The sequence below is a fragment of the Stegostoma tigrinum genome, chromosome 5 (assembly GCF_030684315.1).
Source record: "Stegostoma tigrinum isolate sSteTig4 chromosome 5, sSteTig4.hap1, whole genome shotgun sequence".
NCBI classification, from domain to species: Eukaryota; Metazoa; Chordata; class Chondrichthyes; order Orectolobiformes; family Stegostomatidae; genus Stegostoma; species Stegostoma tigrinum.
In genome coordinates this window covers 95,470,861-95,497,351 of record NC_081358.1, presented here as the reverse complement: position 1 = coordinate 95,497,351, position 26,491 = coordinate 95,470,861, and the positions used below count along the sequence as shown (strand labels likewise).

General features: G+C 42.4%; 1 protein-coding gene across 5 annotated transcripts in view; it reads left to right on the top strand.

Moving 5' to 3' along the window:
• The window catches only part of setd2 (SET domain containing 2, histone lysine methyltransferase), a 118,122-nt gene that overhangs the window by 24,164 nt on the left and 67,467 nt on the right, over nucleotides 1–26,491 (top strand). For all 5 annotated transcript variants that reach the window (XM_048528579.2, XM_048528578.2, XM_048528575.2 and 2 more), the window contains exons 2-3: nucleotides 8,664–8,783; nucleotides 24,992–25,007. In XM_048528579.2, the coding sequence (XP_048384536.2) occupies nucleotides 8,664–8,783; nucleotides 24,992–25,007 (136 nt within the window). The remainder of the gene's footprint in view (nucleotides 1–8,663; nucleotides 8,784–24,991; nucleotides 25,008–26,491) is intronic.

The window sequence follows — 26,491 nt, the reverse complement described above, 5'->3', positions numbered from 1 at the left end:
CTGTAGCCCATGTGCTGTGGGTAGACCCACAGTGCCTCTCAGGTGGGAATTCTAGGATTTCTCTTCCTTCCTTCCTCTCCCTCAGTGCTGCTGGTTAATTTGATGAAACATCTGGTGTGAAACATTTGGTAAAGCATCTAATATGTGAAGGAATATCAAACGGGAAATGTTTGGTTTGCGTTTGAGATCTTGACATGGTCGAGCTAACCTTTGGACCCTTATCAAGCTGCTCGGGTCTTGAGTGAAAGCCTGCCTTACGGTCCCCTCTCTGTGATAAGCTGCATCCTCCATGACTCGTGACTGCTTTACCACTTTTAATGACGCAATTGTGAGTAGTAGTCTTGCTCATTTACATTGAGCCAATTACCACATGCATAGAAAGCAATCTGTTTCTTGGTGGTCTCCGTTAGTCTCCATGACGCACTTGGATAGCTGTGGAATCTACAGCCTACATAATGGTTTCATGTCCCTAACTTTCATATCAAAAAGGGCCTGGGAATATTCCTGTATGTGCGCATGCCCCCCCCCCCGCCGACTCCATACCAACCTACAGGCTGTGTTGATAGAGATTATAAATTTTTATTTTACATTCAGCACTAAGCCCTCTCCTGAAAGTTTGCACAACAGCAGGGTAGGCAATGTTGTAGTGGTAATTGTAGAGTCATAGAGATGTACAGCACAGAAACAGATCCTTTGATCCAATTTCTCCATGCCAACCAGATATCCTAAATTAATCTAGTCCCATTTACCAATATTTGGCCCATATCCCTCTTAAACCCTTCTTATTCATGTACTCTCTCTCTGAACTAGTAACTACAGCTCTAGACGCATGTTCTAGGAGTGTGGCAATGAATCCCGCAATAGTAATAAAATTTGAATTCAATAAAAATCTTGGATCAAATACTCGTAACCATCCGTGATTTGTCATAAGGACCAATCTGGCTCACTTGTAGAGAAGGAAGTCAGTCTACATGTGACTCCAGACTGACATCAAAATGAGTGACTTTAAACTACCTTCTGAAATGCCTGAGCCACTTGGTTCAAGGGCAGTCAGATAGGCAATAAATGCTGGCCTAGCCAGTGAAATTCAGATGCCACAATCAAGAAATGAAATTTAAGAAGTATTTTTCTGTTTTTAATTCCCTCAATTGGGTGTGTTTTGAGCTCTGTAGGAACTCATGCAAATAGATCTTCCATGAGGAGGGTACTTGGCTCCCAATTGTACGACATGAGGAGAAAGCTGGTGGTTGTGATCAATTGATTTGTTCATGTTTTTCCTTTCACTACACTTTTCTACCATAACTAGATCATCTCCTTCCCTCTAGAGTCTCTTTTTGTCCTCCTCAGTCATCGCCGTGACTTATCAGTCCTTTCACCATCTTTCAATATTCCAGTGACCCTTCCTCAGAACTGATTAACTCTGATTTTTTCCTCACAGGTGGTGCCAGACCTGCTGAGCTTTTCCAGCAACTTCTGTTTTGGTTCCTAATTCACAGTTCTTTCAGTTTTTATTCACTTCACCTGGTCATGTTTCCTCCGAAATGTGTGTGCTTATCCCACTCTGTGCCTGCCTTTCTTTGTTGCCCAATCACTGACTCTCTTCTGTATCCCAGTTTTCTTCCCTGTATTGCCCAAGATTATCCTAGTGTCCTCGTTCTGTTTCTATAGCTCCTTTCTACGTTGCCAACCCTTTTCTCAACTTCTGAATTGAGGAATTCTTGCCTGCCACCTTTTTTGAGGTGTCACTTTTTACACAAAGCATTTAAGAGCAACAAGCAAGACCACACATGACTGAAGCTCCTTGTAAGCTGATTGACCCACTGAGGCTTCACACCTTGCGCTGTAAACGTTTACAGAAAGAAACAAATTGTTTATGAAGGCACCTCATATTTTTGTACTCGTGGAGCTTGGAAGAAGAATACTACACAACCAGATCACGCTTGGTAGTTGAGTTTGCAAACATGCATATTTGCCATTTCTAATTGCATGAGGTTGTGCTGGTGAATGCATTTGGAACATGCTAGGATGTTGAAGTATTCACGGTAACCTGATAAAAGCAAAAGGGGTTCTCAAAGCTGACTCATTTGAAAGGTTGATCAGAGTACTTAATACCAAAACTTTAACTTTACTTTTTGCCTCTCATCCAATCCACTTTCTAAAAGCTCATGGTGGGCCCAGAAGACTCTACCAGAGTATCTCATCATTGGGCTGTTTGTTGTTTTGTATTGCGCACATTGATTGCTTTGTTTCTCACACCCACAGCAGTGATTATGCTTCAGAAATACTTCACTGACCACAAATGATTTTTCAGTTGGTGGTGTTAGTCAAGAAAGGTCCTTTGTAAATGTAAGTCTTTGGTCCTCTTCTTTTCTTGGTCAGACCCCAACAGGTGATCTTGTGAGGGTTGAGAGACCACCTCTTCTAAATCAAGCTCGTAATTTTTTTGCTGACTGTCTGCGGATGTGTCACTGCCCTCTATATCTGGATTAACAGTGAGAAGGTGGAGGAATGACTATGCCTGAGGAAAGTATTGGAACGATGGCAGCTTGCAGTGCTCACCTGAAGCAGTCAGCTGTGGCTGTCTTTCAGCACTACAATATCTGAGGAGAATGTATTCAAGCTGCACTCCAGAGACTTGAGTTGTCTTCACCCCTGGACTGAGTGAATGTCATGCTGTTTGAGAGAGATGTTTCAGATGAGACATGGAATCTGTCAGCCTTATTAAGGGAGATTAAAGATTATCTTGATAAATTACACAATGTAACACAGAGAATAGCCATGATAAAGAACCAACATAGGTAAGGGTAGGCAGGGCATGGACAAGAATGAACATCTGGTGGAGCGATCACAGATCGGGGCAAGGATTTAGGTAAGGAGCAGCATTATTGAGTGAATTGAGGGGGGAGAAAACGTACATCCAGAGATGGTGGAAATCTGGAACTGACTTGTGAGGATGTTAGAGTCAGAAACCTTTATAACATTTAAGCAGTATCTAGATGTGCACTTACAATGCCAAGCCATGCAAGCCTGTGGGCCAACTACTGGAAAATAGGATTAGAATAGTTTGGTACTCATTAAAGACTAATGCGGACTTGATAGGCCAAAAGGTCTTTTCTCTATGTAGACCTCAACGCCTCTGTCCCGTCGCACACTTTTTTTGGGGGGGAGAAAAAACACCTCCAGTTGCATTTGGTGCCTTAGCTAAACATGACTGTTTTCTAATCCACCGACTCTGATGTTATCACACTCTATATTACAGCAGATGGAACCCAGGCCTGCTGGCCACTGCACCAGAAGAGGGCCCAATCCAACCAATAACTGCCCCATAACTGTCAGTGAATGCAGATGGTTTGGCCATTAATTTAATTGATGTTTATTAACTCTTACTCTGCATGCATTAACTTGCTGCATTTCACTTTGTTAAAATACATGTTTATCACTGCTCTGTAGCAGAACACCTTTGAAAAGGCAGGTGTCAAAACACAGTAATGGCACCTAAGGCTGACAAGTCCTCTGAACCTGATGGTGCAGCTCACACTCTATAGAGGAAGTGACTGCATAGATGGTGAATTCTTACGGTCTTCCAGATTTCCTTACGTGAGCTCTTGGAAAGCCCCAAATTTAACAGCTCTATCCTAGAAAAGAGGGCAGCAGAAAGCAAGCAATGATCAGCTAGTTATCTAGTATCTGTCATTCTGCTAGGATGCATTATTAAAGGGATGACGCATTTAAGAAATCTCTCAGGTACATCCTCTCAAATCTGATAGCCTCAGGACCATAGCCTTGCCAGATTTTGGAACATGGTGGGTGCGAAGGAAAAGGTCTGAAAGCCTTTTTTCGAATCATAAATATTTTTAACTCACTGAATGAGGGTCACCAGAAAATCAGCTAATACGATTGTAAAGTCCTTTAGGTTAATGGCCATATGTTTTAATAGTACTAATTCACTTCTCATGCATTGGAGTTTTACTAACAGCTTAAGGCTGCCCCACTTTACTTCATCAGCAGAACCTATTTAAAATGAGAAAAGATCAATCAAAAAAATGTGTTGTCTTCATTCAGTGCTGGTTTTTGGGTGACTACTTTTGAAAGAGTGTACGAGTAACACTCATCATCATAGGTCTGTGAACGGGAAGTTGTATCTGACTGGTTTATAAGAGTTAATTGAGGATCTGTCAGGTAACCTGGATAAAGGGGAGCCAGTGAATGCGTATTTGGATTTTCAAAGCATTTGTTGAATTACCACATGAAGGTTTATGACATGAGGTGAGCGCTCCTGTGGTGTTGGTGATACATTGGCCCTGATAGAGGACTGATTGACTAAGAGGGAGCAGACAGCTGGGTGCAATTGGGCAATCTTTGGTTTGGCAGACTACAACAAGTGGAGTATCACATGCCTCAACTGCTTACAATCTGTATTAATAGGTCTCAAGATATATGGGCAAATTCCACCCCCCACCCCCAAAACAGTCAACAAAGCGCCCTGGAAAATGTAATCGCAAGGTGACCAATCAAAGAAAAGTCATTCCTATAAATAAAGTAGAGACTTTCAGAGGATCTGCTGTTGCAGTCACAGTCTGGGTCCCACCCTTGTGGCTGCTTCAGTGTCAGCCATAGGGGAAGAGGAACAGCAAGCAGCGAAGAAAGTTAAGTGAGGAAATTAAAACCAAAAGAACTGCAAATGTTTCAAATCGGAAACAAAAACTGTGGAGAGAAATCAGAGTTAACGTTTCGGGTCAAAGCTAACTTGACCTGAAACATTAACTCTTGACTTCTCTTCACAGGTGCTGCCAGACCTGCTGAGCTTTTCCAGTAATTTCTGTTTTGTAAATGGGAGAATTGTTGGAGGATCCTGTGTTTTTTGGGAATCACTTTTTGCTGGGAGAAAGGTAGCAAAGGAGAGAGAACTGTTTTAAACTTGTCACCAATGTATTATTTGACTAACTAGGAAATCTGAAATAACTGAGGTAATAAATGTCTTGCAAATGGAATCTTTAGCTTAAGGCTACATAAGTTCAAGAGCTACTATATCAGGGAAAAATGTGTGAATTGTTAAATTTAGGCATTTGGTTCTTGATCTGAGATGCTGCAACAAGGATAGCAACTGCCTGGTTAAAATGTGATTGTACCTTGGAAACCTTTAACAATGACCATACCAGTGAACAGTGTGTTTACAGTCATTTTTTAAATCAAAGAACTCATGTTCAGTTATGCTGTTATCTCGTACCAGCTTAAATAATATGGCCTCAAGAAAATTGTTTCCTAGTGGTTTGAAGTTTAACGGATGGATGATTGTTGGGAGATTGCTGAAAGGTATTCCTACTACGTGACTGCATCACTTAATAAACTACTCCATGGGTGTCATGGTGGCTCAGTGGTTAGCACTGCTGCCTCACGGCACGACGGACCCAGATTCAGTTTCACCCTTGGGCGACTGTCTGTTTGGAGTTTGCACATTCGCCCTGTGTCTGCATGGGTTTCCTCCGAGTCCTCTGGTTTCCTCCCACAGTCTGAAGATGTGCAGGCTAGATGGATTGGTGATGCTAAATTGTCTGTAGTGTTCAGGGATATGTAGATTAAGTGGGTAAAAGGGGGATGGGTCTAGGTGGGATGCTCAGAGGGTCAGTGTGGACTTGTTGGGTCAAAGGGCCTGTTTCCATATTGTAGGGATTCGATTTAAAAAAAAAAATAACTGAAGCACCTAATATACCACTGTTCCTTCAGTGTTGCAGATCAGAATTGCAGAATTCCCTCTGACAGCTGTATGGATATACTTACACCCCATGAGTTGCAGCAATTCCAGAGGGCACCTCGCTGTTACTTGGGGGCAATTGGGGATGGACAATAAAAGTTACCTAGTCAGCGATGTGTGTATCACATAGGCACATTTTGAAAAATGTACCTGCGAATGATGAAGGAGCTCCTGTGAAGCAAAAAAGTAACCGGCAAGCAAACCTCAAGAAGAAAAGTGAGGGGAGTTTATTTTGTGCTCTGTGTATTAATGACTTGAGTAAAGATACTGATCAGATCAGTAATGATGTTACAGAAATTGATGGGAAGGCAAGTTTAGATTCAATTTCTGTGAAGTGATCTAGATAAGGGGGCAAGAATTTCACAGATGGAACATAGTATGGAGGAATAGAAATGTTGAATGTTTCAAACTTCTGATGGGGGAAGAGCTTTGAATATGTGTTTAGAGCAGGAGTAGATTATTTGCCCCTCAGACTGACTGTGCCATTCAGTAAGATGATGTGTGATCTGATTGGGGTATTAAGCCACTTACTTGGCCAACCCAAATTCTTTGACACCCTAATTAGTCAACAGTTTAAGCATCTCTGCTTAAAGTTGGTGAGACAGTAAGGTGGATTGAGCATGGAGTCAAGTAGGCCGGGAGGGTATTATAGTGGGTATTAGTTTTGTGGCGGGGAGGTCACTCGGAACATTTGGGAAGTCAGGGAGTCAATGTTGAGTCATGGTTGGGTGGTGCTGGTCAGTTTTATTGTTAGCCAAGAGTTAGTACTATTTTTAATGCATTTAGCATTCCTGTGTTACTGTCCAGGTCAGTGAATCGAATCCTCCAAATCCTCTGACTCTCACTGAAAATTAGAGACTTTTGCAGGGGGAACTGGTGCAGGATAAGTCCCCCATCAGAAATTTAGACTTCCCAGGCAGTTTGTGCTGAGTTGGTGTGCTGGGACCTCCAAGGGATCCCTCCACATCCTTCAGGTTGTATTGCTGTAGATTATCTTCCAGTTGAAGACCTTGTCAGAAGTCACAAGACACCCAGATTATTGTCCAACAGGTTTATTTAAAATCACAAACTTTTGTAGTACTGCTCCTCCGTCACATCTAGGAGACCAATGCTGTATGCAACTCTGGTTGTGGTTTCACCAATGCTCTGTACAAAAGTAGAAACACGTCGCTCTGTTCATATTCCGTTCCCTTTTCCAACATGTGACAGTGTTCAGTCTGCCTAAATCATATGCTGTGGATCTGTTTGTTATTTCTGTTAATGATGGTCTTTATTGCCAGGGTGATGGAGTATAAAAATAGAGAAGTCTCACTAGAACTGTGGAAACGAATAGTAAGGGTTCAGAGGGATATGGGCCAAATGCTGGCAAATGGGACTAGATCAGTTTAGTATATCTGGTCAGTGTGGACAGGTTAGACCAGAAGGTCACTTTCCATGATGTATAACTGTATGACTCTATCTGAGACTACACCTGGAGTAGAGTATTATGTACAGTGTGTCCTCCTTACTCACAAAAATAAATTGCACTGTTCTTGTAATCCTACATTGTTACAATGCAGAAAGAGGCAATTCATCCTGCCTTATCTATGCTAACTCTCCACTGATTAATTCCCCAAGGAGCAGTCTCTGCTTCCTCTAAGTAAGAATGCTTTGATTGAACCTGCCTCCAGTGTCAGGCGGCACGTTCCAAATTCAAATCAGTTACTGCAAGAAAAGTTTCTCCTTGTGTCTCTCCTAAATCTGTGCTCTGATTTTCAACCCTTCTACCAGTGTGAAGTTTCCCAATATCTACCTTGTTCAGACCACTCATGATCTTGAATACCTCCGTTGAATCACCTAGACTCATCTAAGGAAAACAATCCAAATTAAAGATCCCTGAAACCATCCTCCTGAATCTTTTCTGCAGTCATTCCAATGGCTTCACTTTTTTTCCCCCTAAAACGTAGCACCCAGAATTGGACGCAGTAGTCCAGTAACCGTAATAGACCATTGATCCTTTTCCATCATGATGGCCCAGTGATGGCTGATCGAACACTTCAGTGTACTCTTTTATTTTATTTTACATGTCTCTTCTTCCTATCAAACTGTATTACTTTACAATCCTCTGCATTGAACTTAATCTGCATTTGTATGATGATAATAATCCCTGAAATGAAAGAGTTGTCACATGAGGAAAGTTGAGCACACTGGGCTGGTGCCCTTGGAAGTTTTGAAGGATGAGAGAGAATCTTATCCGAGGTGACTTGATAGGGTAGATGCTGGGAAGGATGCTTCCTCTCATGGAAGAATCCAGAACTAGGGGGCACAGTTTAAAGATAAAGGGGTTTCCCGTTAAGGCAGAGATGAGCAAGTTCAACTCAGTCTTGTGAGTGTTTGAGATTTTTTTTATTGTATACAGAGCAGTGGATGCTGGGTCACTTGATATATATGACACTGTTAAATAGCAGAGGAGGGTTATGGCAGCGCAGGCAGGAAAGTGGCATTAGGGCCACAACCATATCTCTCCTGAGCTACTGAATTGTAGACCAGTCTCAGTGGGTCAAATAGCCTACTCCTTTTACTTCTTAGGATCTTGTATTCTAAAGTCAAATTATTATTTTTAATGTTCATGCATCTGGGTTTGCCAGTAGCAGCATCCAGAAGATTAATCTCCTGAAAGTTCTTGAGATTCCAGTACATCCTGGAGTGTTGCCACCCCATTCTTTCACAGTGTGGCTCTGGTACAGAGGTAAGGAGGCTATGATGTAAAGCCCTTGTGGATTGTGTCGAGGAGATTGTCTTTCTCAAGGCTTTAGCTGGGAGGAAAATTTGATGCAGTGTATAATGGCAGTTCCACTGTAGATTTCGATTTGTCTGATATAAATTTTAGAAAATAATGTAACCTTTCCTTTCTTTCTTCCCCTCCCCCAAGGGCTCATGCCTCTCCTCACCCTCCGTCTCCTGCGAGGGAAGGTTGGACGGAACTGCAGATGTCGCCTGGAGCATCGACGCATCTTCAAGTTCAGTCCACGGGAGATGTGCTTGCTGTGGGGTGAGATGGACAACTCTCTCTCTTGCACTCTCACCCGCGCGTGCTCTCGCACTTTGTGTGTCTATGTGTGACTCCCTCTTCCCCTTCCTTCAGTTTGGACTCCTAGTTGCAGAACCCCAAATGAATGTTCAAAATTTAAGAAATCCTGTGTTCCACGGAAGAGGAATGAGGGAGAAGGAAATAACTTGAAATTCTTATGAATGTATCCGTGTAACAAATGCGTTTCTGCCATCGGCTATCTCCCAGGCCATTGCGTTTGAATTATCTGTATTTCTTTTTAAAATTTGGGTTCCAAGTTGAGCTTAGGGAGCACTGGCAATAAACCCTCCAAGTATCAGAGCCTGTTTGTTGTTTGAGTTTGATGAGAAATAACAGTCGTCTTTTAGGTATCCTTTGATAATAGCTCTATTGATCTCTTAGGGAACAGTAGTAGTATTTATTAACAATCTAGTAATTAATAATTCTGTCCAATTCTGATACCCCTTTAATTTAACAAATTCTTATATGCAAAATTTTTGCTGAAACTTGCCATGTAATAACAACCTCCTGCCTCTGGTGGGAGGATACAATTATGGTGTGACATATTTTTAACGCCCATTCTTATAAAAATCTGTGCCCATAGTTAGAACAGAAAAATAAGAAACCAGGATAGGATGTGTTACAACTTAACATTTGCAAATATCAACACTGCAAGTGGCATCATTATTTTCTTGGTCAGCTGTTATACAGAAGCTGCAAGTTTTGGCCTCTGTGTCTTGTGGAATGAACTTCTGAAGCCTATTTTTGAACTTGATTAACATTGTGTTTATTTTTTAGTAACTATCCCCGGCTGCATACAATTTAGTAAACTCTTGAAGATAACTGTCTTGCTTTTTTACATTTATGAGTGTTGTTAGGCTTAATTTTTGTCTTGTGTAGTTGTATTAATTGACCCATTGTATCTCCCTTTGTGCTATCAGTTAGTTCAGTGGGTATCCTGTGTGTCATTTTCCTCTTCTTCCTAAAGCCTCCCCAACACATCTCCATAGTCGTCTTCAGCTATGAATTTTGTTGTCCAAGAGTTCACAGGCAGCAGCAGAGCTCATTCAGTCAGCCATTCTCATTCTTGCACCTTGGCTGCAAGTATTGCTAACCTATTTGACAACATGCTGCATCACTATTGCACTTGCTTTTGTTCCTAACTTTGCCAACATAGCACATGAGAAATGGGAGCAAACTACATTCCTTTCCCCGCCCTGCTCATCCCCATCCAACTATCCTCCAATAATGATGAGGCAAGTGAGAAGTGCTCACCTGAGATCTGAGACAAGTGCTGGGAAAGAGCCCACACTGAGACGTTTGAAAGAACTCGCAGGAGGTGTATCGCAATATCCCAGCCTGTTGACTGGCAGTATGCCCACCCAGTAACAAAAGCATAAATTTCCAAGCAGGTTGATCAGCACCAGGGAGAAAAACACTGAATCAGTGTTTTGGATCAGTGACTTTTCAACAGAATTTGAAGATATTAGTTTTTGAATACATCTAGAACCAGAGAAAGAACAAAAGGGAAGTGGTGAAAGTAATGACGGTTCAAAACAGCACTAGTGTTCTACAATCATAGAAACTAAAGATGAGTCCTGGGGAGATGTGACTACGCTGGAATCACACAGGGTGATAGGGCATTTGGAGGTAGTGTGTGGATTACTTATTTTAACAGGGATAATATACAGCCCATTGTATCTGCTGGCTCTTTGAAACTCGATTACTCTCATCCTCCCACTCTTTCTCAAAGTCCAGCAGTTAATTTTACTTTTTAAAGTTTCTATCCAGTTTAACAAAGTAGTAGCTTTAGGTGCCTTGTTAGATGATGGATAGGGAGTCAAGAGATGCAGTGCTTGCTATTGTAGTCGTCGTCCAGGTGGCTTGGTTCAGTTTCTAGTCGATGGTAGTTCCTGGGATGTCGATGGTGGAGGATTCAATGGTGGTAGTGCATTGAATGTCAAGAGGCAATGGTTCAAATCTCCAGTAGGGAAAGAGGATATTTGCTGGCACGCTTGTATTTATATGAATGTTATTTGCATCTTGGCAGCTGAAGCCTCTTGTCATTGGCAAACACTCCTTCCTTCTGGATTTAACAGAGGGGAGGTAATTGAAGAAGTGGCTGGACATTGTTGGTCCTCGGGGAGCTCCTGCGGAGATGTCCTGGAACTAGAATATCTGGCCTCAGCAGCCACAGCGATCTTCCTTTAATGCGGTGTGACTCCACCCAGTGGAGAGTTTCCTGATTTTCCCCGAGTCTTGTTTTGATAGCCACCCACCTCTTGATGCCACGCTGTCTTGGTTCCTGATGTATACTGACAATCAGATGCAGTAGCAATACAGATTGAAAATGTAACTACAGCTATCAAAGCAGCATTTGGCTTGGTCATAGCAGACAAGAAAGTTGTGGAGAGGTGTTTTTCTGACTGGAGGTCTGTGACCAGTGGCGTTCCACAAGGACCAGTATTGGCACCTCTGTGTCTGTTTGTAAATTACTTGAGTTAAAATGTAGATGGTCAGATCACTTAAGTTTGCAGAAATTAGTGGAGTTGTGGATGGTGAGGAAGGTTGTCAAAGGATATAGTGAGATATAGATCAGTTGGAAAGGTTGGGCAAAGAAATGGCAGGTGGATCTTAACCCAGACAGTGAGAGGTGATGCATTTGGGGAGCTGAAATGTGAGACAAAAGTATAAAGAAAATGGCAGGAACCTGAGGAGCATTGAAGTACAGAGTGATCTTGGGTTGCAACTCCACAGCTTCCTGAAAGTGGCAACACAACTGAATCAGGCAGTAAAGAAGACGTATGGCATGCTTCTCTTCAATTAGTATAAAAATTGGCAGGTCGTGTAGCAGCTGAATAAAACTTTGTGGAAGCTTTGGAGAGGATGCAAGAGGTTTACCAGAATGCTGCCTTGATTGGAGTGTAATAGCTGTAAGAAGAGGTTGGCCAAACTTGGATTGTTTTCACTCAAATGTGAAAAGCTGAGAGGTGGCCTGATAGAAGCTTATAAAATTGAGGAACAAGATTAGAGTGAAATGTAGGAGTCTTCTTCCCAAAGTGGAAATGCCAGTACTCGAGTGCATAAGTTTTTAAAAATGTGCAAGGCAAGTTTTTTTTTGATGCAGAGTGTGGTAGTTTCCTGAAGGTGATGGAAGCAGATATAATAGTAATGTTGAAGAGGCATTTAGACGTACATGTGAACAAGCAGGGAACAGAGGGACACGTACCACATGCAGGCAGATGGGATTAGTTCAGAATGGCATCCTGGTCGGTACTGACATGGTGGGCCAAAGGGCCTGTTCCTGTGCTGCGCTGTTCTCTGGAAGTCTTTCAAAATCTAGGCACAATTACAGCAGATAATTCCATGAGATTTTGGTTGAATGATAAAGATTGATTAAGACACTAGGTTGAACTCCTCTTCGAAATATGCCTCAGATCACCTGAGAGAGCAGACAAGATTGTCATCACATTTGGAACATGACAATGCCTGTTCCCACAGGAACAAACACTTTAGCTGATGTTTTGACTTTACTATTGGGAACCGTTCAATTATAGCACCAGATCTCCTTTTGTCAATCAAAGGTCTAATAGCTGGGACCTGAAGCTGCAGCAGTAGTGAAATTTTGAAATTTAATTTTAGATGTTATGGTTGTCATCCTCACAAATCAAGTTGGATATAGAAGGTACAAAGATCTAATTAGGGTTTTAAAAAAAGAAGAAAACCAGCATAGCTAGTCTGAGAATAAGCTAGGCTCTTTTTATGAACACAAATAGTGAAATGATTGTGGCACCTTGCAATTCAAGGATGCCTTTTGCAATTTGTCTGCCATTGAACAATATTTTAAACCTCTAACCCAACAGCCTAATGGGACTAGTTCAGTATAGGAAACTGGTTGGCATGGATGATTTGTACCAAAGGATCTGTTTTTATGCTGTATGACTCTATAACCTTGGTGATTGGTGGTGGATTACACCAACTGCAAGCTAAACTTGATGGGTTGTTAATGACCTAGTAATGTAGAAGCAGTTTGGTTGAAGAAATCTAAAGACCAGGCCTATTTTGTATTCATGCAGCCTGTAACTGTTCTGTCTCTTATGATTAACTTTCTCACTCTTGTCTTCAGAGCAATGGGAGCGCTCTGTCAGATTTCAAAACTGGGTTTCTGGTGGAGCTGTGAACAGATGAAATCTGTTCACTGAGAATTTTTTAGTGTTCCACACAGCCTACCACGTGGTGCACTTGCTGACAGTGCAGTTGTTGTCTTGGGCCAAAGTGAAGATTTCAAGCAGCGTAGTCTTGATTCGTGTCGCGTGCTATTTTTGAACTCGCCGTTACCTGCGAGCCTGGCCCCCTTGCCTTGAGTGCAACTTGATCCAATGCCTCTTTGTTTTTCCCCTCAGTGTCTCCATCCTGCATGACTTGCACTGTCTCTCGCATCCTTCCTCTATCTTGCTGTCCTTGTTCTATAACCTTCCCCATTTCTTCTGTTCTCAACCCCTACCCGACTCCAGCTGCACCCAATTCTGCTTGCACGCTCTCTTTTCGGCCTCTGTTGCTGTTGTTCTTTCTTTATTGATTTGCCCAGGTTAAGGTGGACTTACTCAACATTTTTTTATTTTGTGTGGGGTATTTTGTTAACATGAAGTAGACATTGCTAGCAGCATCAGTATTCATAATTCAAAACGAACGGCCCTGGAGAAGGAGGTGGTGATGAGCTGTCTGTTTGAACATGGTGTGGATCTGTTACGAAATTTCAAGATCTTGGTCCAATGACTGAGGGAAGAATTATATTGCTCTGAGTCTGGATAGTACATGGCTTTCAGGATTCCATATATCTAATGCCCTTACCTTTCAAAGATGGTAGAGGTTCCGGGCTTGAGAGGTGCTGTTGAAGAAACCTTGCTCTACTGTTGCAATGTATCTTGTAGATGATATACACTTGTGTGCAGGCAAGTGGAAGTAAAAACACAAGGTAGTGCATGGGGTGTGATCAAACAGTGCTCTTTGTCTTGGATAGTGTTGAGCTTCTTCAATGTGGCTGGAGCTGTACTTATCCAAGTACACAATATTCCATTTCACTTTCAATTTGTGTCTTTGTAGATGGCGGACAGATTTGGAGCAGCCAGGATTAAATAACTTATAGAATTTCCAACCACTGCTCTTTTTTTTAAAAATAGGTATAGTGTTTATATAGGTGGTCTATTTAACTTCGTAATTAATGGTTATTGCGAAGATATTGATAATGGAGGATTCAGTAATAGAATGCCATTGAGGCAACAAGGTGACAGTAAGTAAAGTCTCCATAGACCCAAAGGACCATAGGACTGCGCTGTCACTACAGCCAAAAGTGGGGGTTGGGTTGGGGAGAGAGAGAGACAGCTGCCTGGTCATGGTTTAACCTAAGGATCACCATACCTCGGACTAGGGGAGAAATTGAGAATGAGGGATTTGCACATTCTCCAGATTTGAACTGAGAAAGAGAAGTTCAAAGAGGAGTACCTTGTACTTGGGTTTCGTGAAGCACACATGACTAAACAAAGAGATTTTACAAAGTCAAACGTAATGAAAAGACGTTATCATTCAGCGATTATTAGAAGATTTGGATACTATGTAAAGACAGCAAAAGAGTTTTTTAAAAATATTGAGGGGAAAATTTTGATGTGTAAAGGCTGGCTGGAAATATATAAAAAGATGTTTTCTAAAGGGGGGAAAAAAAGTTGAATGTTGGTCCTATATTGAAAGTAAATCTGGGGTACTAATAATGGGAAATAAAGAGATGGCAGAGGAATTGAACAGAAATTTTGCATCGGTCTTCACAGGAGGATACAAGTAACATCCCAGAAATAGCTGTAAATCATGAAATGGGAGGGAGGGAAGAACTGAAAGAAATTACAATCACCAGAGCAGAGACGTGAAGTACATTTTTGGAGTTGTGGGCTGATGAGATGCTGCTTCACCACTGCCACCGCTGCCATTAACTTCATCCTGGACCCTTCCATTAGATAGAAAACATGAAGTATAAATCCTATATTCAAAAATTGAGAGAGATAGAAAATAGTAACCTAGAGTCGAGTTAGCTGAACATCTGGCATGGAGAAGATGTTAGAAACTTCTTTGAAAGGCATCAAAGCGTGGCACTTAGAAAAGTTCACAGTAATCAGGCAGAGTCAGCATGGTTTTGTGAAAGAGAAATTACGCTTAACCAACTTATTAGAGATCTTTGAGGAAGTAATGTGCTGTCAATTTTAAAAAATAAAATTGGATATACTGTACTTGGGTTTCAATTAGAATTCAGTGAGGTGTCATGGTAAAAGTTATTGCAGAACACAGTGTACTTAATGTATTGGGGTTTGTGTAGAAGATTGACAAGTGAACAGAAAACTGGAGATTTAAAAAAAAGTTGCTGGAAAAGCCCTGTGAAGAAAAAAAAATTAAAGTTAACCTTTTGGGTCCGGTGACTGTTCCTCAGTATCAGTTCCAAAACATTTTGCTCTGATTTTTCTTTTCTTCACAGATGCTCCCAGCCCTGCTGAGCTTTTCCAGCAACTTCTGATTTTTGTTCCTGATTTACAGCATCCGCAGTTCTTTTGGCTTTTAAACTGTAGGGGGTAAATGGGTCATTTTCTGGTTGGCAAGAAGTAAAGAGTGGTATGCTACAGGGATTAGTGCTGGAACCTCAAATTTATACAATTTACCTGAATGGCTTTGAAGACAGGACTGAAGGTATTTATTTGTTGATCACTTGAAATTGCTTGACCTCCCAATTTCCTTATTTCAGATATCATCTTGTATGGGTGCCTGGTGGGTTGTCGATTGGCATCACTCTGCTCTCCTCTACCCACTCAAGCTTCCATCCTGTGGTAAATAATATGCTGCCAAATGACGGGGTTCGCAATTTACGAATGTCTGGCTTACATGGAAACATAGAAGATGGGAGCTGGAGGAGGCTGTTCGGCCCTTTCAGCCTGTTCTGCCATTCTTCATAATAATGGTTGATCATCCAACTCAGTAGCCTGCTTCTGCTTTCTGCCTGTAACCATTGATCCCATTTCCCCCAAGTGCTATATCTGGTGGCCTCGAATACATTCAATGTTTTGGCATCAACTACTTTCTATGGTGATGAATTCCATAGGCTCACCACTCTTTGGGTGAAGAAATATCTCCTCATCTCTGTCCTAAATTGTCTACTCAGAATCCTCATACTGTGACACCTGGTTCTGGACACACCCACCATCTGGAACATCCTCCCTGCACCTAACCAGTCCAGTTTTGTTTGAATTTTATGGGAGATGCCCCCGCCCACCCCCACTGACTTTCGTCTGAACTCCAGTGAAAACAATCCCAACTTAGTCAATCTCTCCTCATACGTCAGACCCACCATCCCCGAATCAGACAGGTAAACCTTTGCTGCACTCCCTTGAGAGGAAGCACATCCATCCTCTGAAAAGGAGGCAAAAACTCCACGCAACACTCCGGGTGTGGTCACACCAAGGCCCTGTACAACTGCAATAACATATCACTGCTCCTGTACTCTCAACCTCACACAATGAAGGGCAACATAACTGTTTGCTTTCTTTACCACCTGCTGTACCTTCACGCTTACCTTCAGCAACAGGTGCACAAAGACACTCGGGTCCCACTTCACATACCCCTCTCCCAATTTACAGTCATTCAAGTAGTAATCTGCCTTCTTGATTTTGCTTCCAAAGTGAATTACCTCTCATTTATCCAAGTTTTGCTGCATCTGCCATTGATTTGCTCATTCACCCAGTCTGTTGAGATCATGCTGAAGGATCTCTGCATCCTTGTCACAATTCACCCTCCTACCCAACTGGGCATCGTCTGCAAACTTGGAAGTGTTACTTTTTGTTCCCTCATCCAAATCTTGAATATATAGTATGAATAGCTGGGGTCCCAGTAGCGATCCCTGTGGCACCCCACTAGTTTCTACCTGCCTATTTGAAAATTACGAATGCTCGTAATTATGAACACGTCTTATTAGGGGTATAATTTTAAAGATCTCAACATACATAAACTTGCTGTATTTGCAAACAGCTGCATTATATCATTCTGCCTGGTTTTCCGACCTGCTTACACATTAATTTGCGGATGGACTCCGAAAAGGAATCTGTTTGTAACCTGGACACTCCCTGAATTTCACTCCCCTTAATAAAAAAACTCCATAATTCAGCAATCTGCTGCGGTTTCTCAACTTTAGCATAAAGAGACTCCATGTTGGTAAGGAAAACATTTCATGTCAAGCATAGTTTTTCATGTTTAATGTATAGTTGATGGCTTGTGTTTTTTTTAAACTTTAACATGCATAATGCCATAGAACATACCAGGGTGGTTCTTAAGTACAGCGGTTGACTTTTTTAAATACTGAACTTCCATTTAGTCTTTTGAATATTTTAATACAAAACTTGGCTACAATGAAGAAGACTGGTAACTCTGTTTTGGCATGATAAAAAGCTACAAAAAAAATCACTGTTAGGCATGCACACAGTTCACAAAACTATCTGATCAGATGAGTATACTAGCCTCGTATCTCTGCTATACTGCACTAGGAGCCCAAAGGTTATTAGTTCCTGGTAAGGAATAAAGGAAAATTGAAACAAACTTGTGGGCTGACTTTGGTGGTTCAATGCTGGAAGATGACTGTTCTGAAGATTCAGACTAAAGTTTTAAAAGCCTATAAGTTCTAAAGTTTTAAATTGGTTCACTAGTATGGTGCCGTCGTATTCAACCTTGGGGAGTAGACCCTGCTTTCTTACCCAGCTGTGGTCTGGAGAGTCCAATCGTATGTGATTTCATAACTCTTATCAAGTCCTCCTGAGGTGCAGTAATAAACTATCCAGTTGCAAATAATTGATATGTAACTCAAAAATAAGTGGGAAAGAATATTTTCAAAAAATGTTCATTCATGGATTGGACATGGCTGGCAGGGCAACTATTTATTTCCTCACCTAGTTGCCCTTCGGGAAGTAGTAGTGAGCTGCCTTCTTGAACTGCTGCAGTCCATTTGGTGTAGGCACACCCACAGTACTGTTAGGGTTCCCAGATTTTAACCCAGCAATGTTGAAGGAACGCAGAATATATTTCCCCAGTCAGTTTAGTGTGTGGCTTGGAGGGGAACTTGCAAATGGTAATGTTCCCATATGTCTGCCCTTTATCCTTCTCGATGGAAGTGGCTGTGTGTTTAGAGGGTGCAGATAAAGGACCCTTAGTGAATTGTAGCCGTACCTCTTGTCCATGGTGCACACTCCTACTGAGTGTTGGTGATGGAATAACTGAATGGTGCCATATCCATAAACAATCAAGCAGCTGCTCTGACCCGAATGTGTCAAGCTTCTTGTGTGTTGTTGCCCCTGAACACATCCTAGCAAATGGAGAGTATTCCACCACATGCCTGACTTATGCTGTTGACCAGGCTTTGCAGAGTCATCACACAAGTTATTTTGCTGCAAGAGTCCTATCCTCTGTCCTCTTTTTGTAGCAACAATATTTATTTTGTTGCAGTTTTTGGCCAATTGAAAGTCGAGGATGATAATGTCATTGAATATCAATGGGCATTGGTTCGCTTTCTGTCTTTATTGGCGCTTGTCATCACCTGGCGCCTAATACAATGCAAATATTACTGGCCACATTTCAGCCCTAGCCTGGATATTTTCTGGGTCTTGCTGTATTTGGACATTAACTCCTTGGACGCTGAAATAGTCACTGATAATGTTGAACAACGTGAAGTCATCAGCAAATATCGCCAGTCTGTGAGCATACCATGCAGGGAGGATCATTGATGAAACAACTAAAGATGGTTGGGACTAGAATACCACTCTGAGGAACACGTGCAGGTGTCCTGAAACTGTGGTATGATCTCCCAAGACCCTCAACCTTTATTCCTTGCGCAAGGTATGATTCCAACCAACAGAGAGTCTTCATCCGCATTTCACAAGTCTAGAATAAAACGAAGAGCTGGGGATGCACGTTCACTTACCCATCCACGCACCCACCTAGGTCTCGCTGCTGTAGAAAAGATGTTGTAAAACTAGAAAAGGTTCAGAAAAGATTTACAAGGATATTGCCAGGGTTGGAGGGTTTGAGCTGGAGGGAGAGGCTGGGGTTATTTTCCCTGGAGCATCAGAAGCTGAAGGATGACCAAAGGTTGATAAAATCATGAGGGGCATAGATTGGGTGAATAGCCAAGGTCTTTTCCCCAAGGTGGGGAGTGCAAACCTGGAGGGCATAGGTTTAAGATGAGAGGGAAAGGATTTAAAAGGGACTTAAGGGGCAACATTTTCACACAGGGTGATGTGTGTATGGAGTGAATGGCCAGGGAAGATGGTGGAGGCTGGTACAGTTATATTTAAAAGGCATCTGGATGGTACACGAATAAGTAGGGTTTAGTGGGATATGGGCTAAATGCTGGCAAATGGGACTCGAGTAATTTAGGATATCTGGTTAGCGTGGATGGGTTCGACCTAAGGGTCTGTTTCTGTGCCATACATCTTTATGACTCTGTTAGGTTCGTTTTTCAGAGACCCTCACGGACTTGATGCAAGAGCAAGACACTGACCTGGTTACAAAAACACAGTCCTTTATTATTAAGCAAGTACAAGCTGCTGTATGCAACCCGGCACAGAGTGCTCAGCATCGTGAGTGATTCTCCCCGAACAGGGTACAGCCCCCACTTTTATGCCCTTGGAATTGGCAGATACGTAAAACAATTACTACATCTGAGAACAGGATATAGCTTTGATTGTCACTAAGTGTAAGATACCGAAAGGATGTGGTTTCAAGTGGTGACAACTGCCTGGCTTGATCACAGGCCACTGACCTGGCAATCTCAACAGAAACAGGGGTAGGCAGCAGTGTGGGTACAGCCATAAAGATTACCGAGCTAAATACCATTCGTTTTTACAGATGTTTTGCACCCAATCCTATTCGGGCAGGAAGTTGAGACAGTGTTCACATACCCCTGTATGAGGAGCGTAAAAATTCATGGGATGTTAACCCATTAACATCTCATCCATGACAGCAAAAATTGCTGGAGGAACTCAGCAGGCCTGGCAGCATCTGTCAGAAGGAAGTAGAGTTAGCATTTTGAATCTGGTGTCTCTTCATTAGAACATCCTGGTACAAGTGAGAATCCCCTTGCTGTCCATGTAGTGTCATGGGATACAGATTCTATGATTTCATGATTACATCCATCTGACAAGGCAGATGAGTAATGTCTTATGAAAGGTTTCTTAACCTCTTTGTAGTACATGCATTATGGCCCGCGTTAGCAGCTGGTACCATGGTGGTGTTGAGATTATTTGGAAACTGAATATAAAATGTAATTAAATTGCAAGTTATGTAAAAATCTACCTTGTTGCCCAGTGCCAGGGTCTCCAGTGGTGGCAATAATTCATTGAGCCACCAATACACTGCGCTCTTACTCTGCATTTGGCTTTTGAAAGCAACCACCTAGTTCCCTGAAGCCCTTCTGTTAAATTGTTGATCTTGGCCAGTTGATCATGGTGAGGGGTTACTGAAGAAGGAAGGATGATCGCATTGTGTAGCCCCAGTTTACAAATGAATGAGGGACGGGGAAATGCAGTTGGTGGAATTAGAAAGCATTGCAAGCTCAAAATTAAAATCCGAGCAATGCTGTGCACAGTATAAATCGGTCTCTTAGACTGTCACCTCAGAAGTAATTAATGGTGTGATGGGGGTTTGTAATTTATTTTTCATTTTTAAAAGTCAGAAAATCACTTTGAGCAGCAAATCAGAGGTCGTGTTTCATGGGAAGTATGTGACATAACTCCTAATGTAGCTGATCAAGATAGTTAATTGCTGAATGTTGCAAAGCTGAGTTTTAATGAATGAAAAATTGACAATAAGTGCCACTAGCAGCTCGAGTTCTGAAGAATGAATCGACCAAGCAGAAGAGCAGATTTTTATTTTTTAAGTTTGTAGAACGTTCAATGTTTTCAGAGTTGGCAAGAAGTATCTTGACCATCAGAGTTGGAAAGAAGTCTTCCAGCCATCAGACCTAAGGTGTTTCAGGAGAAGGGCCAGGAAATGCCATTTGAGTAAAGATAGGAGTGATACTCTGCTCTGAGTGTCTGTAAAAGATATTCCTGGGGAAAGAGTTAAAACTTTCTTTTTGAATTAAACTTTTTTTTTAAAGTTATCTTGTGTATTGCTGTTTTTGTTTTCATTTGTATGATAACACCACAGTAATTAAACTGCAGAATAAAACCTTAGGCTAGGCTTCACTCTGTAATTGAAGTTATCCAGTATTACCAGTAGTTGGGATCGTAATGATAGTGAGAAGTGGAAATCCTTGACTGAGTTGGCATCTGTTTTACTTTTGTGAAAAGTTCTAAATGTGTATTCCATGTGAGGATCTAAAAATGATCCCATCATGAGTGTATATCCTGGTTGTATTACAATTAACCTAATGCCCATTGGCAGCCAAGTAAACCAAGAACTGTATCTTCTGAGATAATGGGAACTGCAGATACTGGAGAATTCAAGATAACAGTGTGAAGCTGGATGAACACAGCAGGCCAAGCAGCATCTCAGGAGCACAAAAGCTGACGTTTCAGGCCTAGACCGTTCATCAGAGAGGGTGGTGGGGAGAGGGTTCTGGAATAAATAGGGAGCGAGGGGGAGGCGGACTGAAGATGGAGAGAAGAGAAGATAGGTGGGGAGGGGATAGGTCAGTCCAGGGAAGACGGACAGGTCAATGAGGCAGGATGAGGTTAGTAGGTAGGAAATGGAGGTGCGGCTTGAGGTGGGAGGAAGGGATGGGTGAGAGCAAGAACAGGTTAGGGAGAGGAATTGGGAATGGGGGATGGAATTTTTGCAGGAGGGTGGGTGGGTGTTTCTCCTGAAACACCTTAGGTCTGATGGCTGGAAGACTTCTTTCCAACTCTGATGGTCAAGATACTTCTTGCCAACTCTGAAAACATTGAACGTTCTACAAACTTAAAAAATAAAAATCTGCTCTTCTGCTTGGTCGATTCATTCTTCAGAACTCGAGCTGCTAGTGGCACTTATTGTCCCGTGCGGGGACGAGCTGAGCTGGTTTTGGGATGCAGTGGGGGGAGGGGATGAGCTGAGCTCGTTTGGGGATGCAGTAGGGGGAGGGGACGAGCTGGGCTGGTTTGGGGATGCAGTGGTGGGGCGGGGGGGGGGGGGGGAGAACGAGCTGGGCTGGTTTTGGGATGCAGTGGGGGGAGGGGAGATTTTGAAGCTTGTGAAGTCCACATTGATACTATTGGGCTGCAGGGTTCCCAAGCAGAATATGAGTTGCTGTTCCTGCACCCTTCGGGTGGCATCATTGTGGCACTGCAGGAGGCCCATGATGGACATGTCGTCCGAGGAATGGAAGGGGGAGTTAAAATGGTTCGCGACTGGAAGGTGCAGTTGTTTATTGCGAACCGAGCGGAGGTGTTCTGCAAAGTGGTCCCCAAGCTTGGTTTCCCCAATGTAGAGGAAGCCACACCGGGTACAATGGATACAGTATACCACATTGGCAGATGTGCAGCTGAACATCTGCTTAATATGGAAAGTCATCTTGGGGCCTGAGATGAGGGTGAGGGAGGTGGTGTGGGGGCAAGTGTAGCACTTCCTGCGGTTGCAGGGGAAGGTGCTGGGTGTGGTGGGGTTGGAGGGGAGTGTGGAGCAAACAAGGGAGCCACGGAGAGAGTGGCCTCTCCAGAAGGCAGACAAGGGTGGGGATGGAAAAATGTCTTGTGTGTTGGGGTCGGATTGTAAATGGCGGAAGTGTTGGAGGATGATGTGTTGTGTCTGGAGGTTGGTGGGGTGGTGTGTGAGAACGAGGGGGATCCTCTTTGGGCGGTTGTGGCGGGGGTGGGGTGTGAGGGATGTGTTGCGGGAAATGCTGGAGACGCGGTCAAGGGCGTTCTCGACCACTGCGGGGGGAAAAGTTGCTTTCCTTTGAAGAACGTGGACATCTGGGATATGCGGGAGTGGAATGCCTCATCCTGGAAGCAGATGCGGCGGAGGCAGAGGAATTGGGAATGGGGGATAGAATTTTTGCAGGAGGGTGGGTGGGAGGAGGTGCTCGTCCCCTCCCCCCCCACTGCATCCCAAAGCCAGCCCAGCCTGTCTCCGCCTCCCTAATCTGTTCTTCCTCTCACCCATCCCTTCCTCCCACCTCAAGCCGCACCTCCATTTCCTACCTACTACCTCATCCCGCCTCATTGACCTGTCCATCTTCCCTGGACTGACCTATCCCCTCCCTACCTCCCCACCTATACTCTCCTGTCCACCTATCTTCTTTTCTCTCCATCGTCAGTCTGCCTCCCCCCTCTGTCCGTATTTATTCCAGTTCCCTCTCCCATCCCCCTCTCTGATGAAGGGTCCAGGTCCGAAACGTCAGCTTTTGTGCTCCTGAGTTGCTGCTTGGCCTGCTGTGTTCATCCAGCTTCACACTTTGTTAACTGTATCTTCTAGTTGCTGTCCACTCCAGATAAGTTATGCTGTCCCGTGACCTCCAATAGTATAAGCGTGTAAAATACGTTTGAGCTTTTGCCCAATTGTAACCAGGCAACCCAGCACTAATTTATAAGGTTTTTGTTAAAGATTGCTGAGAGGTTATGATTGGACCCATCTAACCAGATCCCATTCATTTATTCAAAATGGTTATTCAGTTTGCAGAACCAAATATCAGGTCAGATATGTTTGCCCTAGGCTGGGATTTATTCATCATTATTAGAGCAGTTTTTCTAAGCTTACCTTTTGTTATTCCCTGAAGTGGCTAGGATAAAATATGATGTAATCAAGATATTTAAAACTGCATGCTGTGTAAGTAAGAGAAGCTATTTCCTCTGATGTGATCAAGAGAGTATAACCTAAGTATGATTCAGGAGTGAAATCAGGAAGTATTTTTTCTCACATAATGTTGGTGTTTCTCCCTTGAAAGCCTGTGGATTTTGCGTTTTTGTGTCGTAAACCAACACATTTTTGTCAGATAAAGAAAATGAAATTTTTATCCAGATTTACCATCATCTCATTAAGTAGCCTACCCAACAAATTTGAGGTGCTGAGCAACTTATTCCTGCTCACTGTTACCATAAGGTAAGAAAGACTTTGTATTTCTCAAGCCACTTTCATGTTCTCAGGATATTACAGAGTTGGACAGCCATTATACTCAATTTTGTAGCCTAACACAACAGCTAATTTGCCACAAACAGCAGTGAGGTATGTAACCAGTTAATCTGTTTAGACAAAATAATATTTATGAACTTCTTTAAATGTTGGTGAAGGATCTTTAGTCTTCAACAAGTAAAGGGAAGAAAACTTTTTCAGGTGTCTTACACGATACAGTATTGACATCTCCACTGGATTATATTTCCACTTGGGTCTCTGGAATGCAACTTTAAATCCATAACCTTAAGACTCCAAGGCAGTGGGTGTCAAGCAAGGAGAGGATTGCACTGTTTATACATTGGCAGGGTACTTGACCAAATTAGACAAATGTTGTGTTCCCTACGTAAAAGAATGATGATTTGGACTAAGGTTTTGAAGTATAACCAGGTCAAGGAAAACTTAAAGAATCTTGTGAAAGATTCTGCTTCAAGATTCCTACGCTCAATTATTACACAGCCATTCATAGGAGAAAAAATATGTATGTGAAATGGTTGGAGAAGAAATGTTTCAGGTTAATTAGCGACACCTTCATCACTTACAACATTCCATTACTTGACTATCTTGCAATTGAAGAATATCCAATCCGATTTTCTTTTTAAATCAGGATGTGACTTGGGCCAGCATTTCCCCCCCGATCTTCTGTTGCTCTTAAATAGTGGTGCTGAACCACTGTCAACTGAGCAACTTACTTCATCTTTAAGAGAGCAACTGCTTTGGTTTTGAACTGGAGTCCTTCATAGGCAAGGCCAGGTAAAAAGAGGCAAGTTTCCTTTCTGAAAGTGCATTAGTGAATCTGTTACAAGTTTTGCTCCAGTCCTGAACCTTCAGAACTGGCAGAAAATATTCTGTTCCCTTAAAACACTGCTGGATAGTCAACACTTCTAGGAGAACAAGGCAAAGTGCAGTCACTTTGGTTGTGATGCTTCTGTCATTATCATTTTCCCTCTCTTTATGTGAAGAAGTTTCTAACCTTGTGCTTTTTTCCCCTTTTCTTTCATGGCTTGCTTGGTCATCTGCAACAGAGAAGACGAGAATGCAGTAAGATTTAAATAATGTTCAATTAACTGTTGTTTAATCATTGTGTTGGGGAGACAGAGAGATTGGTCTGTTTTTGGCTTGTCATTGAAAAAGATTTGGCCGGTTTTAAGCTTTTGTCAAATTTAGGAACCTGGCTGAAGTGGGATGTGAAATGAATTCATGGATATCTGGGGAATTTTTCATTTTTTTGAGCGGGATAATTGCCCTTGTGTTCATCAAAGCAAGAACAGGTTGGGACTTTTCTCATTGGAGTTTAGCAAGATGAGAGGTGATAACAATGAAACATATAGGATTCCTAAGGGGTAAATTCTGAAAGAATAGCTCCCTACATGGAAGAATCTAGGAACAGAGGGTATAGTCTTAAATTGGCACCCCTTTATTCTGAGAATGCAATAAGGAAGCGTTTCTTCTCTCTGAGTGTGTCTTTGGAACTCGTTGCCACAGAGAGCTGTAAGGGCAGAGTCCTTGTGTATATTTAGGGCTAAGATTCTTGATCAGTAGGGAAGTCAAGAGTTACAACAAAAGTGTGGGAAGGAAGCCACGCGTCTCGCATGCTATAAATCCTATGGAATGGCAGAGTAGGCTTGAGGGGCCGAATGACCTACTCCTGTTCCTACTTTTTATGGTCTTTTTGGTAAATCTGTGTGTTGGATATGTCAGTGATTAAGCCTTGAATTCATGGAAATGTTCAGCCAGGGCTAACCTATCAAATGCTCCCAGGGCAGGTATGCCATTGGTACACAACAAAGCTCTCTCTCTATATGCACCAAACACGCTCCCAGGGTTGATAGAGCAGTTTGGATAAGGAATAAAACTCCCAGCGTGAGTTAGATGTCCAAACTTACGTAGAATTGATCCGTCAAGGTACCTGAACTGCTAAAGAAGTTTAAATTTGTGATATTTTCAGTCATTTGTCAAAATTGTAAAACAAAAAATCTTCATTTTGTCATGGGATGTGGACACGCTGGCTAAGCCAACACTTTCTACTGACTCCTAATTGCCCAGAGGCGGCTAAGACCTAGATTGCTGTGGGTCTGGAGTAGATGAGGCCAGATAAGGATGGCAGATTTCCTTACCTATATGGGTTCAAACTAGATGGGCTTTTACCCACAATCAACGATGGTCACCATTAGATCAGCTAGTTATATAAACCAATTATTTCAGATTTTACTTAAGTCAAGTTTCACTATCCGCCCTGGAGTGATTCGGACCCATGACTCCAACATTACCCTGGGGTTCTAGATTACTAGTCCAGTGACATTATCACTGTGTTACTCCTCCCCTTCACATACAACAAGTTACCTTTCAATGGAAGGAAACCAGCCAATTTGGGTACCTAAAGGTTCCATAAAAGATTAATCACTAATGACATATATTTTTAATGTGTTATTTAAAGGAGAATGATATCTAGAAACTGGAGAACTTCTTTCTCCGAAATTGTGCTATGGGATCTTTAAATGTTTACCTGAAACAACAGACGAACC